A 20,461-nucleotide genomic window follows, 5' to 3' on the forward strand; every position below is an offset into this window, starting at 1 on the left:
AGAGTACGTAGAGGATATATAGACTGAGAACAGAAAGGAAACAAGGCCAGGCCTGAAAAGCTTTCTCACTGCATTGCGTAGTGGTTGTTATCTAACCCTCTGTAATCATGGTTCACTTCATATTCCAGTTTATACTGGGCTGTCACACCTCATTAGGAACAATAGTGCTCCTTCATTGATGCTTCTGCACATTTAGATAGGCTCTTCTTTCTCTCTCTTTCACCACCTTTTTACATATTTCCATTGTTTCTCTGTATTCTTGCTTCTTCTCTTATTCCCTCAGCTTCTTGCTTCTTTTCACATTCACCGTCTCATCTTTTTCTGCCGAATTTCACACAAAGTACACCTTCCCATACTGAATACCAATCTCGACTGTAACTAGACTAAATGCCAAAAAAGCTCTCTTTTTTTGCATTGCTGTACCACCAGTACAGAAGCCCCTTCACAATCCTGCAGGAACATCCAGGATTGTCATTCGGTGGTGATGTTGAAGAAAGGTGGACAGGTTGGAGATTTCCACCACCAGCTTTCTGTACTGTTGCCTAACAGAATGTTCCTATCAGGAGAGAAGTGGGCGACATTGTGGGAGGTGGTTGTTCTAGCTAGCATCAGGGGGCAGTTGCAGTGTTAGCAGTTTTGGCGCCATGGTAAGTGGAGTGTAGTTATTATTAGAGTTGGGCCCATCCATCTTCCTGTCTAGGAAAAATGCTGGGAGGACCAAGGTGGCGTGGGCTTGTGTTCAGCACTTTCATGGCCGCCCACTCTCCCCATAGTCATCAAGCTGCTTTTGTTTGTTTGCTCACTTTTTTTTATGTTGAAGGGTTCTTTTGGTGCATTTCAGCTTGTATTTGTGTTGGCTGCTGCTAGTGTGCGACTTCATCGGAAAAAGATTTTTGGGCGTAACAAAGAACGACAGAGAAGAAGATCTGCAGGTACGGCATTAATCAAAGGCTCCGTTTTTGGTTTAAACTGAACATAAGACTGATGATGACAATATGATGATGATGACTTCTTAACAAAATTACATATTTTTTGAAAGAATTTCCAGCTTTACCGTATTTTCTCTTATTTTAAACTTGAAAAACACATTTTGAGCCAAATGGACTATCCCTATAATCAGCCAGACAGAAAGTAGACCAGCTTTTTGTAAGCCAACTGCTTGATAAAGCCTATCGTGATGATTAGAACTCTGCGTATAGTGCAAACATTATATAGAATAAAATTTAACCTTCAACTAAAATAAAAAAATTGCAGCAGCTGCTCAGCCTGCTCTGTACCTGAACTTATATCACTTCCAGCCTCCGAGGTCTGATGTGCACATAAAAAGGTATGAAAAGCTGGTCATGGTATGGGGTATGATGCTGACATTGTGCTAAGGGATAAGGGGAACTAGCTGATCTTATTATTGTCTGAGCTCAAGGGATCTAGATAAAAAGTGCAGTGTAAAATTATATTAAAATTCAAGTTGCCAGACCAGTCCAGCCCCTGCTCCTGGACTGCAATTACAAGTGCACACCTGAGCAGTGGAATGATGTCACCTCCCATCGTTGTGATGGGCGCATGGTTGCCAGACACGGAGACAGAAGCATATGTTGCTGATACGGCTGGTCCAAATGTGCAAGGAGTCCAGGGTTAGGTACCAACACCAGATGGTTCATCTAAATCTGTAGTGAGCAGGGGTGGGGGGGAGGAAAAAAAAAAGGACTCCTACCCTTTACCACCCAACAGCTTTAGGCCAGGGTTCCAAATGTTCTATTTTGGAAATAACTACTGGCCCATTTGCAAGTCTTAGAAAGTGGTTGATGAAGGAAAATAAACACTCCCCTCTTTATACAATCACAAACAACTCTGGAGTGATTTTGTCATCAAATTGGTTCTGAGATTAGACTTTTTAAAAACGTGGGCATGAACGAAACTGTTACTGTTTTGAATAGTGGGACTTTTAAACCTTTCTTGTTAAAACATCTCAGAGCAATCTTGATTTCATGAATATGTCAAATAAGAAAGACGTTTGTTAACCTGAATTTGGAGGTGTGAGATCTGTGCTGCTAGTTAGTATTTTGTTGATAGCACACTATTTTTACTCAACCTGCTTTAACTTTGTTAGAGAGCAAAGATTAAATATTGAAGTCTTACTTTTTGGAATAATGCATTCTCTGAAGGCTTTCACCCGGTCGAGCCAATTTGGCCTGATTTAATTAGAGAGAACGGGAAGTTGTCTGAGACGGCGACCAGGGAGTGACCGTCCTTCTCGTTATCTCCCAGACTTCTTAATTCCTCTGCCAATGGGACAGCTGTAGGCCTGTATAGTGTAGGAGTTCACTGTTTGCCAAATCACAATTATCCATAACTTTTGAGGAAAAATAAACATGGTGAACCTTTACTGCCAGGGATGGCCTGAAATATAAACCAAAATTTTTAGATTTTGAAACGATAACTGTATAGATGATAGATTCTGTAGTTTGCCACCCTGCCATTACTGTTCCTCCTGCAAAGCAGTTAATTTAACACTAAATCACTATGTGTACATTGTTTTATTGAAACTGGTTTTCATACAATAATTGGCCTGCTCATTTACCATAAGATGCAATATTTTTGTCACAAAAAATGGTAATTTTGATGCACAAAACGACCAGTTTCTAGTAGAAAGCCATGCCATATATACCACATATAACCATGTTCACATTGCACATGGCACAAAGGAGAAGAGTTGAAGTGTCTGAGTAAAAGTCGAGACCACTTTGAAAGTTTTGTTGCAGATTTCTGTGTGTTTACATCTGTATTTAAAGCATAATTTATCTAACAAACTGATATCTTACTCCCCAAAACAAAATAATTATATGTGATCTGTGTTCATTAAAAACAAAGGTTAGCTAATAACTGTGCATGAAACACACTGATACTCAGAAAGTTTTGCTGGCTGAAGAGTTTTACTCATTTACTATAACAAAAGTGGTTGCTAGGGAAATGGTAGTTTACTTAAATTTTGATCTTAAATGCTTTCCTGATTAGTTTATGGTCTAATTTGCTAGTTTTTAGTTGTACTGACTACAGCCTGATGTTCATTTTTTAAGTCATGGTCCCCATTAGATTTAAAAAAGATCTCAGTCAGATCTACCCCCTTTCTCACCAGTTTTGGGTTCAAAACATCACAACAACAAAAATGCTAAGTTCGACACATCATGACAAGGCTTCTCTATCCAAGTGTTGATATAATAGTGGCTTTGTCCAGTCTAAGAGTATATTTCTATACATACATACACACACACACACTAATCAATGTGTGGGACTCAAGTCATCTAAAGAAATCTCTTAAATGTTGACACCTGGCTTTTTAAAAAACATTTTTTAAAATATATTTTAGCCTTTTTTAAGAGGGAATAGTAAGGAAAGCTTACAGTAAATCAAAGATAATGTGTGCTCCTACTAACCTTTGGTATATGGGTTGCCTCCTGAACCAGCTACAGTAGTGTGCTTATTTTAATCTATCTCATAATAATTAAGACACAATTGACATCTTTTATTATGAATTTACTTTTCTTTTGGTCAGTGAAAATTCGTATTGTATTGTGTATTTTTTTTACTCTGTACTAAAGCAGTAGTGACATGGCACATGTTAAGATCTAAAGAAACACATGGAGATTTCAGTTTCTGATGTAAAGTGTAATAATATTGATCCTTAAAAGCCAATTTATTAGAGTGTTTTGCTCAGCTGCATCCTAAGGTGCATGGTCATTTAGCTCTGTTATCAGGGATATGTGAAAGTGTTGTTTTGAAAGCACCATGCACAGTCTCATTAGTCTTTCTTGTCCATGAAGTCAAAACCTGTCAGGTTTTGTTTCCTGCATCTTAAATAAGCAGCAAAATGGTTTGAGATTTACTCAATTCTGAACTGACATCCATAACGATCTGCAGTCGTGACGCTATACTGATTAAAGCTTGCTGTGATTGGGTGCATGCACCCTTATCAGTGCACATATACAGTATGCGATATACACACGGAATACAGAATACATCAAATGCAGGCATACACACACAGAGACACACACGCGCACATACTGACCTTCCAGTCCCCTTGTAACATACAAATGAGTCTTTCCTCAGCGCTCCCACGGGACTCAGGGGGGAAGCTGAACACCAGTTGCCCTTGTTCGTTGTGTTTTGCACTACTCACGGTAAACTTAAGCCTCTAGCTGCTGCAGGTTCAGCGTAATCTAAAATCTTTCTTGTAGCCTACACATAACATCAATGTGATGTCTTTTAGCATCAAGCTTAAAGGCTTGTAATTATGCAGCTCTGGGAAGTATGGCATAAAATGCATCTATAACCATATAAAAGTAGTATGGTGGCATTCTCTGTATGACTCAGTCTCAGATTCAAAGATGTGTAGTGAGTGAAAATTGGAAATGAAATGTAAAGCCCTGGTTCCTAGCAATAATAATTTAATATAATTTAATATAAACGACACTAGTTAAGACTTTTGAATGTAAAATTAAATTAAGAAACAGCTGCTACTGGCAGTTCTAAAAAAACTACAGTCTCCGGCTTTGTAGTTGCTTTGTGCCTCTTATAGGTCTTTCTTTGTAGGTTGGCTTCACTTTGTAACAACGAGTGATATCAGACCTTTGATGCAGAGGTTGTGTCCCTGGCTTCTATTAGAGTTGCACAGTCATTACTATTTGTTACTTTTAAAAACATGTAATACTTTATGTTACTTGAGAACTCTGTGGAGAAAGTAATGTGCTTCACTACACATTACATTAGCTTTGCATTGCTCCACAACACTGACAGATGGCCTCTGATCTCTGATTCACTGTAAGAAAATCAACACCTGTACTGGTATAAAATATTAAAAATCCTTATCCTAATAAGAACACACACAATATTTCTTTTAGTCTGTAAATTTGTAAATTTTCAGGTTTGCTTTTGTGTACACTGGCTGTCACCATTTAGACAGTAATCATTTAAACTTGAATCCTTTTGCCTCTACCGGCGCTGTGCAAATAAGTGAACGATTAGTATAAATAATTTGCCCGTCTGGAGATGTTGTTTATGTAAGAAGGTAAATGCGGTACTAAAAATGCAGTCGCTATATTTACTTTTAGATTGCAAAAGTCAAAGAAAAAAAAGGAGTCAGTGCTTTTCTGGTGTTTTGGGGCTTACCTTCTCATTGCTGATGTGTTGTGATGAATGGCACACAGGCATTGGTAATGGGGAAACTTTCAAATGTAAAATTAATTACCTGCAATCTGACAGCATCGGGAAAACTCAGCATGTATTTTATGCTTAGCTGGTACGCCTTCTTTTCCAGGCTTGCCTGCTGTCAAGCTCTGTCTGTTTCTATGCTTCCTATCTGGTTCACCATTTTTATTTGCTGGGACTAAATTTGTCATTGGCGGGTAGAGACTTTGCCTAAGGGATGCACATAATCATTACTTCAGAATAAGGCTTTTATCCCTTGTCTTCTTTTTTGTTAAAATCAAATTATGTAATTCTAGCAGTGCCTTTTCACAGTATGCTTTATCACACTCTGTAGCGGTTTCTGGTTTGGTACTAACGAACTGTGCTTTTGTCTTACACTTGTAGAGTTTCCTCCAATTGTTTTAATGATATACTGTACACCATGCTAAGATATGTCAAGTTTTTGGCTAATAACTCTTTGTAAATCACCTTTTTGTTGTGAAAATTATATTTATATGTCTATGAAACTCTGTTGTATTAGCATTTAAAAAAAAATTAACTAAAGAAGTGGGAACAAGTTATTTGTTTTATGACAGGCTGTGTGTAACAAACTGCCAAAAGATGCAATTTGCAAGTTGTCTGTTATATGTAGACACAACAATGGCTCATCCTTTGTGTCAGGTGTTCCACATATTTATTGGAAAAGGTCAGGTACGAGGACTGGAATGAAAATGAGTAAAAAAAGCAGTTGAAGTCCAAAGAAAAATGTTTAAAGAGCTGGAAAAGCATGAAAACTACCATAAAAAATAAATTACAAGAAAATCTGGCTCCTCTGAATGCACCTACGTGGACCTCAGGGCAGTAGCGCATGTGCATGAAAATGGCTCAGGATGATAAAGATTAAGCAAAGAAACAAACAAGACAATAAATGCTAAATTAAATGAACACAGTGCAGCAGTTTTTGTTCTCTGTCTCTGTATGGGTATAAATGTGTTTGTTCCACCGGGGTCACATTTCTAGCATAGCACTGCAATATAAATAAGTGTTGAGATGATCTCACTTAACTTCTAAATTCACACTCACACTTCTCTTCCCAGGATTAGCTGTCATCGCTATTTTCAAAGCTCCTCGGGCACCTAGCCAATAACAGAACTCAAGTCAAAGAATTTTTTTTTTTTAGTAGTTTTGGCTAAAAATAAAAATTACAGCAGGTTTTGCCCCAATTCATTACATCAGATATCACTAATGCATTGCCAAGATTCAGCTGAATTTATTACATCATGGAAATGCAGTCCAGTCCATCAGGTCACTATAATGTGACACCACCATTAGCTGTAAACTAGTTTGAACAATTGACCATTAACTTGGCTCTCATCCCATGTTTAAATCCAATGATTATGAATCAAACCAATAAAAAAAGGAGAATTTGTTCTGTTATTAATAATTATGAATTTAAGTCTTCACATCTCCTAAATAATAATTTTAGATATTTATACATCCATAAAGAAATGAACAACAACGGTTCATCAATCAAGCCTCGTCTTTCCTTAAGCACAATAAAAAGTCTTGAGTTTATTGTGTTGCCATTGCTGATAATCTGCCAATATGGCAGAATAAAAGGAAGGATAAAATAAGGAGACGCAGAAGTATAGCACTTGAACTCTAATATGTACAAAGAGTAAACGTTTAAGAAGCATCTCTGCAGTGGAGTACTTTATCTGATGAGACCATCAGGTGCTGTTAGTCTGACAGTCCCAGTGTTTGGTGGCTCACTCGACATGCTCGTATTGATCACTTTGCCTGATTTAATCTCCCTCCTCTATTTCCCTGTCGAGCTTCTCTCAGTCTCACCAGTAGAGGGGAACACTGACAGCTATATCAACCTGCTAAACGTGCACTGATATCAGAAGGGATGCAGAGCCAAGGGAAGGAGCGCAGAGAATAGCGAGATAATAGCAGACATAAAGCAGAAGTGTAGAGAGACAGAAATGCAGAAATATCTTTGTGTTTGTGTTCAAATAGTCTGTCGTGCAAGTTGACCAAAAATTACAAAGGCACTATAACTGTTATTTGGTAAATCAATATTAGGTTGTGAAAAAGCCAAAGACAGTCTGAAAACAACCGGTTTGAGGGGTGACCTTGTCCACTAAATGTGCTTGTCTGCTACTGATTTGGGCCAGGTGGTTCTGTCAGACTGTCAGGGCCGACGGGGTCAGAGAAACAACATTTGCCACTGTTCTGTTGCTTTAATAAGACTCATTAATATACTGCATGTGTCACCAGCAGCGTCTGACTGCGTCCCCTCTGGGCTGGGCTAGTTTTGGCATGACATGAAGTTAAGGACACACACAGTCGCTGAATTCAGCCTATTTGTCATACATATCAAGGATGAGTCTTCAAACCGCCCGTGAACTCTCACCTCTTATTTATCTGTGTTGTGTTGTATCGACTTGCGTGGTCCTTTATCCTGTATAAAGCAGGTGGATGTTATTGATTTTGGACAGATTGTTCCACAGATTTATTGCTTTGCTGACTCATTTTAATATCCTCACATAATAGATTCGATCTTGAATATCTTTTGAGGCACTATAAACACATGAGTTTACAGGGACTATTTAGGGCTTGTGTGTGTGTGTGGGGAATTGTGCATATATACTAAACTATAATAAATGACCTATTAATTTCACCTGGTTGGGTAAACCTTCTCATGTTTATTGCACATATGTGCATGGTTTATCCTTGTCTTCGAGTTTGAGATATAATATGACTGTCCAGTGCCTCTTAATGGCCCATGGGAGTAATACATTTTATCTTGCTCCATGAGCAAGTTTAGATTTGTGCTTAATGATTCAGTTTTAGCCTGCTATCCATCAGAAAAGGAGCTAGCTTCTCATTTAACTCAATGTATGCCTAGTTCTTTTTGATGTTACTTTATATTTCAAGCTTTGATTTCTTGTTTGAAGAAACTCAAATCTGTCAATTTTGCTTGGTTCCCCTCTGACTACACAATGTGTTGTTTGCCAGCTTACTGGAGATCAGTACAAGCAGTTTTCTTAAACGGTGATAATGACTTCATTAGAAGGCAGTATTTGTAAAGGTGAGTTGGTCATTTATTATGAGCATCAATTTTTAAAATATAATAATCATACTGTAAAAAAAAAAAAAAAATTTAGTAACTTATTTGTGCAGAAAAACATTGAAACACTGTATGTGTATATACCAAAAGTTATCTTTCAGCACTGATCCCTTGATGAGCATTAATAGATGTAACTGTTTAAAATGGCTAAAGTTGCTAAAATTTGTTTTAGCTTATCTAATTTGTCTGTTTCACAGAGCATCTGACGGTGGTGTTACTAGGGTCTGTTGGGAGCATGTGCCTCCCTCCAACCAGTGGGTCATCTCCATTATGTTATTGTAAATTTAATAATGTTAATAATGTTAGGTATCCTCCACTGTCATTGCAAACTTTGCACTGTACCCTGCTGTAGTTTAAAGTTTATTAGTCCTTGGTGCACCTCCACTGGCCTGGGACCCCAAGCATTTATTGGCCATGCGTGGTGGCGGCTGGAATAGAGGACAGGGTCTCTATAAAAATTGTATAAAATTGTATAATATACATGGCAAGATTGGAAAAAAAGTTTTTAAAGAAAAATATGCCAATTTATGAGGAAAGCAGGCTTTCTATGGTATCTAAAAGTGATCACCACTGCCATGAAGGGATATACAGTAAAATTGACCAAGATGTGGACCTTGCCTTTAAAAATTGCTTTTAATACTCTTCTTTGTAATTGGCTTGACTTTGGCATAATTGCTGTGATCCATTAAAGCTTGAGAAGACTGTACCCTTTAAAATTGTTGTGAGGATAATATTTCATTTTTCTGCACTTCATTTTACTACTCCCCCTCAAAGAGTTTTATAGTACTTGTAATGTTTTTCTTATTATTATTTTTACCCCCTTGCAGAGGTTTGATGAAGCATGAAATCATTTGATGCACTTTTATGGACCATCAGATCCTATGGTAAAAGTTTCACGTCCGGAAATCGAGTTTGTTTCCACCAGAGACATGTCTGGATTGACTTGAAGGCATGGAGTAGTTTTTCAAACTATGGCTTACGACGGTGACTTTCACAGACAGGAAACCAGAACCCCCCCCCCCGTACACACAAGCATCTACTATTTACCTATTTAATAAGATAAATTGGATCACTGAAAAAGATCAGTTGTTCATCTCGATTTTAAACAAAGTATATTGAAATATTGACAACAAAAAACCTGCTGTAGTGTGTGACATGGTTAATTGTCAGTATGTACGGGTGGATTAAAATATGAATGAAAAACAAACGTGGAGTGTTGGCAAAGCAGCTTGCTAAACTTATTACACTTAGAGATTCTCATAGATGCTAATCTGACCCTACACTTGGTCACCTTGCCTGTTTATTAGACTGGACATAATCAGAGGTACCATCCCCTCGCCATTCATTGTCAAAGCTGTCCTTACTAATGTACTAAATGAGTTAAATTTAATCTTGTATACATCATACAAGTTGGCCATGGTGGTTAGCAGGGCAAAGCTGTTACAATCATCTGTTACAAAGATAAATCACTGAAACTGGTTTACTAGCTATGCTATGCTAGCTGTGTTTCTACAAAAAGTGCAGATCGTAACTGATCTCACAGCACTGAGAGCAGACCCAGCGACAACTTGCCTTGCATGTGCAGAAAAAAGAAGGCTCTTACGTTAATGTTGTTAATGATATAACAACATTATATCATTGTCATTGTCAAAGGAAGACAGACACACACTCAAAACAGAGAGAGCTGCAGTCTCTTACGAGATTAAAATAAGCACAGCTTTCAGCCAATAACTGACTCCAGCCACAAGACGGCAGTAATGTAGTGGCTGGATGCACATATTGACAGGTGAGGAGCTTTATGACAGCACTGTCTGAGATGAAAGGAGAGAGACTGCTTTACTTTGGTATATTTTCATTTATTTCTGTTTTTAGATTTGACAAGGCCTTGTTTATCCTTTCAAAACTATACCTTACTTGCATTACTTGAATTGACAAGAATCTATTGTACTTATAATTATTTAATAATTACTTTAAATGAAACAAGTTTGGATAAATTCAGCTTCAGCAAATCATGGTAAAGAAGTTGCATAACGATACAGTCATGTGAAAGGAAAGTTTCGTGCAAACTATATATACCCTTGCTGCTGCTGTTGGACCAGGTGTGTGTTAACACAATGCCACAATTTTCAGTAAATATCCCAGCAAATTCACCTCAAGGCCAGACTGCCCAGAGGAACTGCAAAAACCCCCCATACAAACAAGAGATACATCTCTGACTCATAAAAGAAGAGAAGCTTTTAAAAAAAATTTAATTGCAAAATCTGCTGCAGATTTATTGTCATTGTTTTTTTTGTTTCATTGCTTATATATATATATATATATATATATATATATATATATATTAGGGGTGCAACGATACACAAAATTCACGGTTCGGTTCGGTTCGATACTTTGGTGTCACGGTTCGATATTTTTTCGATACAAAAAAATGTTCATGCCTTTTTAATTTGTCATTTATTAAAATTATAAATATATATTTTAACTCAAAAGTACAGTTTTTAAATTTAACCCTAACCCTTGTGCGCGTTTTTTATTTTGACAGCGAATGCGCACCTGCGGACCACTTATGTGCACCCCTGGTTATTTAGCTCGTCATATTGCAGCCACAGAAATTCTTTTGTCCATGAAACCATAAAGCTGCACTTTCTTTTTGCCTTATAGTCTCATTTGTCATAACTTCTCCGTTTTGTGGTAAGCTTTTCTTTGGCTGTCACTTCTTCACCCCGACCTGTCTTATTTGGCTCAGCAGAACTAAAATATATATACTGCTACTTTTACACACGGACTCACATAAGCTCAGCGATTCTCTGCGCGATCAACCTCTCACATGTTTAAGCTTGCTGCGGGAGATTTCACTTGTCATGTTTGCATAGTAAGCTAACGATTAATAAGACGATGTCAGAGGAATTGGTGCACAAATTATCATCACTCACAGATCAGTGCTGTCATTGCAAAGTGAAAGCAAAAAAACAAGCGCAAATTCAAACGCGATTTCAATATGTCACATATTGACAGTGGCTCACCGATGCCAATGACATAATTACCCAGCTACATTTCTGAAAGAATGCAAAAGCATTGACATATATTTTTCCTACAATAGCCCGACGGGCAGGGAAGAGATAGATTTTTGTAGCCCGACTGGAAAGATCGCTAGCTCCGGGACGTCGGGCTAGCGATTTTGCAAGCCCTGTATTTGATTGAGGAATCACTCATCTTTGGAAAAGAGAGTTTATTACAGAGAAATGTCTCTTTCCAAAATAAAAGCTATACTATCCGCTTCTTCTGGGCTATATTCTCAGCAGCATAAGGAGAATCACGTGCTAACAGCTGTCTAAATGACTCGGGTAAAGTTAGTAGCATGCTTGTTGTTTTTGTCTTTGCACTAGGATGATGTCGGCGTAAATGTGCAGTCATATTCGTTGTGTTCCCACTAGTGCTTTCAGGTTAATCTCGTTGAAATGACCTTAACGCCACAACACGGCAAATCTCCGTTAACGAGCTACCGCCGATCGCCCCGTGCATGGGGCTAGACGGCCAACACATTAACGAGCTAACTGCGCTAACACACTAGTTCACACCAATGTAATTAAGCATTGCATGGCACATCCAACATACTGTTTTACTTTAGTCCATGACTCACTTACCTTCAGGGTCATACGTCACATGAAAACCAAAATAATTCCAAACGCCAGATCTGAATGAGGGTGGGGGAGGTCCATCTTGCAAGGAGAGCTTAACTTCTGTCTCGCTAGCTTGCCCTGCGCTCTTCCTCCTGACTATGCTGTCTGTGTTGAGCGCTCAGTGGATCTGCGCTCGACAGTGCAGCCTAGGCGGAGTAGTCGAACGCAGATTCACTGAGCGCTCAACACAGACAGCATCGTCAGAAGGAAAGTTGATAAAATAAATTACAAATGTTGTATTGTTCGATACATATGCGTACCGAACCGAAAGCACTGTATCGAACGGTTCAATATCGATACGAATATCGTTGCACCCCTAATATATATATATATATATATATATATATATATATATATATATATAAAAAACACCCAGCACGCCCCTGCGGGCGGTTTATCCTTAAGCTCGGGTCCTCTACCAGAGGCCTGGGAGCTTGAGGGTCCTGCGCAGTATCTTAGCTGTTCCCAGGACTGCGCTCTTCTGGACAGAGATCTCCGATGTTGTTCCCGGGATCTGCTGGAGCCACTCGCCTAGCTTGGGAGTCACCGCACCTAGTGCTCCGATTACCACGGGGACCACCGTTACCTTCACCCTCCACATCCTCTCGAGCTCTTCTCTGAGCCCTTGGTATTTCTCCAGCTTCTCGTGTTCCTTCTTCCTGATATTGCTGTCATTCGGAACCGCTACATCGATCACTACGGCCGTCTTCTTCTGTTTGTCTACCACCACTATGTCCGGTTGGTTAGCCACCACCATTTTGTCCGTCTGTATCTGGAAGTCCCACAGGATCTTAGCTCGGTCATTCTCCACCACCCTTGGGGGCATCTCCCATTTTGACCTCGGGACTTCCAGGTTATACTCGGCACAGATGTTCCTGTACACTATGCCGGCCACTTGGTTATGGCGTTCCATGTATGCCTTGCCTGCTAGCATCTTGCACCCTGCTGTTATGTGCTGGATTGTCTCTGGGGCATCTTTACACAGCCTGCACCTGGGGTCTTGTCTGGTGTGATAGACCCCAGCCTCTATGGATCTTGTGCTCAGAGCTTGTTCTTGTGCTGCCATGATTAGTGCCTCTGTGCTGTCTTTCAGTCCAGCTTTGTCCAGCCACTGGTAGGATTTCTGGATATCAGCCACCTCCTCTATCTGGATGTTCGTTTACTCATCCTGGACTGTGGTGCTGACACTCACCAGTCCCCGGCCCCCTTCCTTCCGCTTAGCGTACAGCCTCAGGGTGCTGGACTTGGGGTGAAACCCTCCATGCATGGTGAGGAGCTTTCTTGTCTTTATGTCAGACAAGAAATAAATAAATAAATAAATATATATATATAAAAGGACCCCAAGAAGGGACCGGTCCCCTCCAACTACCGACCAATAACCTGCCTCAGTACTACATGGAAGCTCCTGTCAGGCATCATATCGGCTAAGATGAACAGGCACATGGGTCAATACATGAGCGGGACACAGAAAGGAATTGGCAAGAATACCAGAGGCGCAAAACACCAGCTACTGGTAGACAGAACAATCAGCCGAGACTGCAAGACCAGACTGACCAACCTGTGCACTGCCTGGATTGATTACAAGAAGGCCTATGACTCAATGCCCCACAGCTGGATACTGGAATGCCTAGAATTGTACAAGATCAATGGGACCCTAAGAGCCTTCATCAGGAACTCAATGGGGATGTGGCGTACAACACTAGAGGCCAACTCCAAGCCCATAGCACAAGTCACCATCAAGTGCGGGATCTACCAAGGAGATGCTCTGTCCCCACTACTGTTCTGCATAGGCCTGAACCCCCTCAGTGAGATCATTAACAAGACTGGCTACGGATACCGACTACGGAACGGCGCAATTGTCAGCCACCTCCTGTACATGGATGACATCAAGCTGTATGCCAAGTGTGAACGAGACATCGATTCACTGATCCACACTACCAGGCTATACAGCAATGACATTGGAATGTCGTTCGGACTGGAGAAGTGTAGTCGGATGGTAACAAAGAGAGGGAAGGTAGTCAGAACTGAGGGGATTGAACTACCAGAAGGCAACATTGCAGACATAGAGGACAGTTACAAGTACTTGGGGATCCCGCAGGCGAATGGGAACCATGAAGAGGCCGCTAGAAAAGCTGCAACCACCAAGTACCTGCAGAGGGTCAGGCAAGTCCTGAGGAGTCAGCTGAATGGTAAGAACAAGATCCGGGCCATCAACACGTACGCCCTGCCCGTGATCAGGTGGGTACTGGGGTAATAGGCTGGCCAAAGGAGGAGATAGAAGCCACTGACATAAAGACAAGAAAGCTCCTTACCATGCATGGAGGGTTTCACCCCAAGTCCAGCACCCTGAGGCTGTACGCTAAGCGGAAGGAAGGGGGCCGGGGACTGGTGAGTGTCAGCACCACAGTCCAGGATGAGACAACGAACATCCAAGAATACATTGGGAAGATGGCCCCAACTGACCGAGTGCTCAGTGAATACCTCAGGCAGCAGAAACCCAAGAAAGAGGAGGGAGACGAGGAACCATCATGGAAGGACAGGCCCCTGCACGGTATGTACCACCGGCAGATAGAGGAGGTGGCTGATATCCAGAAATCCTACCAGTGGCTGGACAAAGCTGGACTGAAAGACAGCACAGAGGCACTAATCATGGCAGCACAAGAACAAGCTCTGAGCACAAGATCCATAGAGGCTGGGGTCTATCACACCAGGCAAGACCCCAGGTGCAGGCTGTGTAAAGATGCCCCAGAGACAATCCAGCACATAACAGCAGGGTGCAAGATGCTAGCAGGCAAGGCATACATGGAACGCCATAACCAAGTGGCCGGCATAGTGTACAGGAACATCTGTGCCGAGTATAACCTGGAAGTCCCGAGGTCAAAATGGGAGATGCCCCCAAGGGTGGTGGAGAATGACCGAGCTAAGATCCTGTGGGACTTCCAGATACAGACGGACAAAATGGTGGTGGCTAACCAACCGGACATAGTGGTGGTAGACAAACAGAAGAAGACGGCCGTAGTGATCGATGTAGCGGTTCCGAATGACAGCAATATCAGGAAGAAGGAACACGAGAAGCTGGAGAAATACCAAGGGCTCAGAGAAGAGCTTGAGAGGATGTGGAGGGTGAAGGTAACGGTGGTCCCCGTGGTAATCGGAGCACTAGGTGCGGTGACTCCCAAGCTAGGCGAGTGGCTCCAGCAGATCCCGGGAACAACATCGGAGATCTCTGTCCAGAAGAGCGCAGTCCTGGGAACAGCTAAGATACTGCGCAGGACCCTCAAGCTCCCAGGCCTCTGGTAGAGGACCCGAGCTTGAAGGATAAACCGCCCGCAGGGGCGTGCTGGGTGTTTTTTTTTTTTTATATATATATTTTCTTCATTTTTTAACAAATATAGTGATGAAAAGTAAGATCAACCTTCAAACTTTAAAAGAATAGTTGCTTTGCATTGTATACACCTAACATGAGCAGCAGTGCACAGGTTGCTAGAAGAAAAACTTGCATTGCATGGAAGAAACTAACACACAAGGATCAGTGTTTTGGAGATAATATTTGTTTGCTACAAGAGCAAGTTCGGTTTGTCTGTTTTGGTCTTAACTGCAAACAGACCAAGTAAAAAACAGTTCTGTCAACTCAGCTTTCTCTTTTAGCGTCTAGCTCAGTTTCATTATGTTACTTTAGGTTTAACACTTTTTGGGAAGCCTTTTTTGTTCTTATTGTAGTGTACTTAATTGCTATTACATTCACTTCTCTTGTATTCTATTCAGTTCAATTCTTATTTATACAGCGCCAAATGACAACAACCATCACCTCAAGGCGCTTTATACTGTAAGGTAGACCCTACAAAAATAATAATAATATAATAATAAGACTTCTGGAACAACTTACTTAGGACAGATGAGACCAAAGTGAAAATATTTCATATATATAAGGCACAGTGTCATGTTTGGCAAAAACCAAACACAGCATATCAGCTCATACACCTTATACTAGCTGTCAAGCACGGTGGTGCAGGGGTGGTAATGTGAAATTTGAGGCCATTTGTCCACCAGTTGAAGGTTGGCCAAAGTTAGGTCGTGTAACAGGACAATAATCCCAAACACAGCAGCAAAGCTACAACAGAATGGATATAGGTGTAACAGGGCCTTAAGAGAACTGTACATAAATGAATGTCCACCAGCCTCAATGAACTGAAGCAATGTTGTAAAGAAGAGCGAGCAGGAATTCCTCCATAACAATGTAAGAAATGTATAAATTCATGTAGAAAATGATTGCTAACTAACGGTGGTGCTACAGGATATTGAATAATGAAATGTACTTGGCTGTTCACATGTCTGCACAGAATTTTGTTAAAACTTTCTTTCTCTCGTAACTGCATATTTAGCCATGGTAAGTAACAAGGATCAAATCAGTTACACAGGATAAGTGAAATCAACTGTGGGTCCCTGATTGAGTTTGGTCAAGACTGCACAAAAATTTTCTTTAGATAATTTGCTCAGCGTGTCAGATTATGATGTATATTTATGCAAAATCTCCAAAAGCTTAATCAGTTTGTCAATTTCCTATTTTGCACATTGTGATTTGAGCTCTCTAACTCTGAGAAACTTTATGGCCTTGAAGGTGTTAACACTAACTCCAAAACAACTGAAAGCACATGTATTAAAAATATGCATCACAAATACATCAATATTTTCTTATCGCAGGATGCCCAGGTGTTCTGGAATATAGGCTGATACACATAATGGCATCATACCTGGCATCCACAGAGTCTCTGCAAGACTGGTGGTGCAGATTTTACACCATCTGGAGCTTGCACACTTGTGCCACCCCACCCAGTGCCAAGAAGATGATTGCTATCAGCATGATTATGCCTTTATTACATTAGCCGTGCATTGTTTACAGACTTGTGGCTCTACCCATGCCAGGCTGTAAGGAATACTTTTATGTGAGAAAGCAGTGGGGGGGTGGAGTGATCAGCTCGACAGCTGCTAAAAACATTTTCCTCATTGCTACGTAAACGTGCCACTGCGGGAGGAAATTATAAAGAGGGGCCCTCTGAAAATGCTTTTGTTAGGATTTCCTTCTTAAGGGATATTCTTGATTTTACTGTGAATAATAATTTTGCAGGTTCTGTTTCAACACTTGCACTTGATCGGATAATCAAAAATACGTGTGAAGTGAGTATATAGTATACACTATATACTTGCCTCAAAGATTTCTGGTAGTAGATGATAAAAATGGACTTTTATGCTTCAAGTACTCCTAGAGTTCATTAATATCATCCCTTCTAACACAGCATTTAAAAGAAGTAATTTCAAGGATAGACAGAAATTCCTCCAACATTTTAAAACAGGGAACGTGGAGAGTTTAGATATGACTTCTGTGATGAATATAGCAAATTCATTTTGAAGCTATGGTGAAAATGGAGCCATTTTGCCACCGTTGCAGCTCATATTAGTGGCATGCCAAGGAATGAAGACATGATCAGAGGAGGGAAATGCTCTGCCAATGTCTGCCTCTTCTATGCCAGAGCATGGGGAGAAGGGAAAGGTGGTGGGCAGTGCCAACTTTCCATACCAGCTGGAGAGCCGGTGAAAGGCATTGTTTCTCTCAGCTCCTGTCAGCCCTTGTAGTAGCTGATCTGTATGACCATCCCACTATTTCAAAATAGAATTAGGCTATCTCGCCAGACACACTAGTGGCCTAAATGCTGATTTCTTACAGTGAAAATAAAGCTTAGTCTGAAATGTATTGAAATGTTAATCTGTCATTTTATCTTAAACATAAACCAGTCTGTCTGTTTTTAAATTATATGACAGACTATCATTTTCTATACAGTAACATTGATGTTTTATTTAAACCTGTATGCCGTAGCCAAAGAAATAGGCCACAGACACTGGGTTATTAAAATTAATTACATTTTTTTCCCTTCATTCCACACCACATTTAACTTATGTCCCAAGCTAAACATGTGAAATCATTCCTTCTTAGCAGCATCCTCTACAGTGACTCCCTTCATCCCCATATAAAAAAGAGGCCATCAGTATTCCACTCACACTGCTGATGGTCAGAACACTAGTTCACAGAGCTTCACTGTCTTTTTCTCTGTCAATGCTCCCTCTGAGTACACTTTTCTTTGGCCATCACTACCAAACTTTGGCCAGATTTAAACAGACATCACCTTTCATAAGTGTAAACTACCACCCTCTCTTGGCCATGTCGGGGAGTTCAGCTGTTCATATTCATATACCTACTGAAATATAATTACTGGGGTCATGCAATCAGTCACAGAGAGTTCTGCAGTCAGAAATGCAATTCTAAATGGTATATATAAACATGATATGTACACATATCAGTACTTTATTTTGTGCTATTTTTTTAACCTAAATTTTCATTTCTACCGTGTACATTAAACAGTTAAAGTAGATAAAAGGATAAATCTACACAGTCAAAAAGTCAGTGGTTTTGGATCCTGGTTTAGCTCAGTGCATTGAGCGGGTGCCCATGGGCCTGGGTTCGAGACCGACCTGTGGCCCTTTGCCTCTTGTCTTCCCCCTTTTCTCTCTGACCCCGCTTTCCTGTCATTTCTTCACTGAATCTAACAATAAAGTTGATAAAGACCCAAAAAAAAGGCAGTGGTTTTTATTAAGGGTTCGGTTGTGGTTTTACAAGCTTCTGACTCTGCTTTGGTATTTAAATTAAAATCGTAAATGCTGGTTGAAATTTACGTTGCATTAAAATATCCCCCCCTTCCTTGTCCCTTTAGGTCCAACTGGCTGAAGCCGTGCTGTGGGCGTCGAGTGGCCCTGTGGCAGGTCTGTCTGCTCAGTGCTGGCTTCAATTGCATCCTGGTGGCCTGCGTTATCCTGGTGGTGCTTTTCCTGTCTTTGGAGCTGCTCATAGACACCAAACTCTTACAATGTAAACAGTGTGCTTTTATTTGTCCCGTTTTAGCCGGTACTATTATGTAAGGAAAAATCTGCTGAGCATGCATATTCTTATCCATTAATACACAGTGTGACGTTCATAAAACACTTGGGAGGCATATAGTAGCAGCTCCACTGGAGCAGTGGGGAGTTAAACAGTTTAGTGTCCTTGAGAATTAAACACTGATGCTGTGTCTGCACTGTGCCCTACCTTCTGCTAGGATCACATTAAGGAAATATAGTTTCAGAAATATATAAGGTGTGCCATTATTTTTTTTCATTATTGTTTACACTGGACTTTCTCTATACATCAACCTGGGCAGTCATCGCTGCTTTGCAGCCTAAATGTCTTTAAAGGGAACCCTTTTAAGGTCAAGCAGAAGTATAAGTAATGTAAATAATGCATTTAAAGAAGCTGAAACTATCTTCACTTTACTGAGCTTCAAAAGAAAAGGGCTTCTTCCATATTACTATAAACAGCTATGATATTATAATAGGAGTTATTTTTCTACAGAATAAGTACCTGTACCAGATACTTGATATTTTTACTTATATTGAACTTTCGCTTGTTGTATCTGTGCTTTTGATCAAATAAAGCCTCTCAATATATCTTCCAATAATGCCATTATGAAAATACATGCTGCTGTTTACAAAGACCTAATTTTCCATTAAAATAAATGCATATGACTTAGATTGTGTTTACAGTCATGGTCACATATTGTAGAGTTTACAGTTACACAATACGTGCAACTCCGAAATCTGGCTCTTATACTATTTCACCTCAGTATGTATAGTAATTTATTTAAAAAAAACAAACAAAAACAACAAAAATAACCCCTGTAAAGATCCATTACATTTATTGTAGGTGCCATTGAAACTATTAGTAATTTTCTGTTGAACTTCTTGTGATAATGTCCACATTTAACTGTATTTTGTGCGCATTTTTGCTGTTTGTGTAGTCCTACTACACAAACAACTTGTGGAGCTGGACAATAAATGGTTATGATGGAGAGTGATGGATAGAGGTGATAATGAACCAAGATTCTTGTCAGTGGCAGCAGGCAGCCATCCTCATCGATTACTGGCCAGCGTCCAGCTCTGTTGATACTCGAGTCTCGCTGTGGGGACTGCAGGACTCTAGTCACTTTAGATCTATTGTAATCTAGTTCTCAAGTCCACTACCTGCCCCACAAGAGAAATAGCAGATGGGCAATAACATGGGATTGGGCAAGAGAGTGCAGAAACATATTAGTAGTATAGGAAGTGGGTATGCTGGTAGCACAGTGAGTTAATGGATGGACATGATTACACCAATTAGTTTTCTTACACTGTGCACCTTAAGGACAGTGCAAATAAACATTTATTCTGTTTCCTCTCTAAATAGTTTCCAATGCGTTCCAATTTGCCAGCATTATCCACTGGATCAGCCTTATCATTCTGTCACTCTTCTTCTCAGAGGTAAGATCTGTATATTATTCTCAATTACGTCACATTTTGGTTCCATCATTAACATAATCTCTTTTACTTTCCGAAATCTTTG

At 40.2% G+C, this 20,461-nt stretch overlaps 1 protein-coding gene across 1 annotated transcript in view; it reads left to right on the plus strand.

The window, feature by feature from the left end:
- The window catches only part of LOC308399025 (transmembrane protein 266-like), a 51,062-nt gene that overhangs the window by 17,618 nt on the left and 12,983 nt on the right, over positions 1-20,461 (plus strand). The window contains exons 4-5 of the mRNA XM_080885960.1: positions 18,762-18,916; positions 20,306-20,379. Coding sequence (XP_080742086.1) covers positions 18,762-18,916; positions 20,306-20,379 — 229 coding nt within the window. The remainder of the gene's footprint in view (positions 1-18,761; positions 18,917-20,305; positions 20,380-20,461) is intronic.

The sequence above is a fragment of the Rhamphochromis sp. 'chilingali' genome (assembly GCF_963969265.1).
Source record: "Rhamphochromis sp. 'chilingali' genome assembly, chromosome: 6".
NCBI classification, from domain to species: domain Eukaryota; kingdom Metazoa; phylum Chordata; class Actinopteri; order Cichliformes; family Cichlidae; genus Rhamphochromis; species Rhamphochromis sp. 'chilingali'.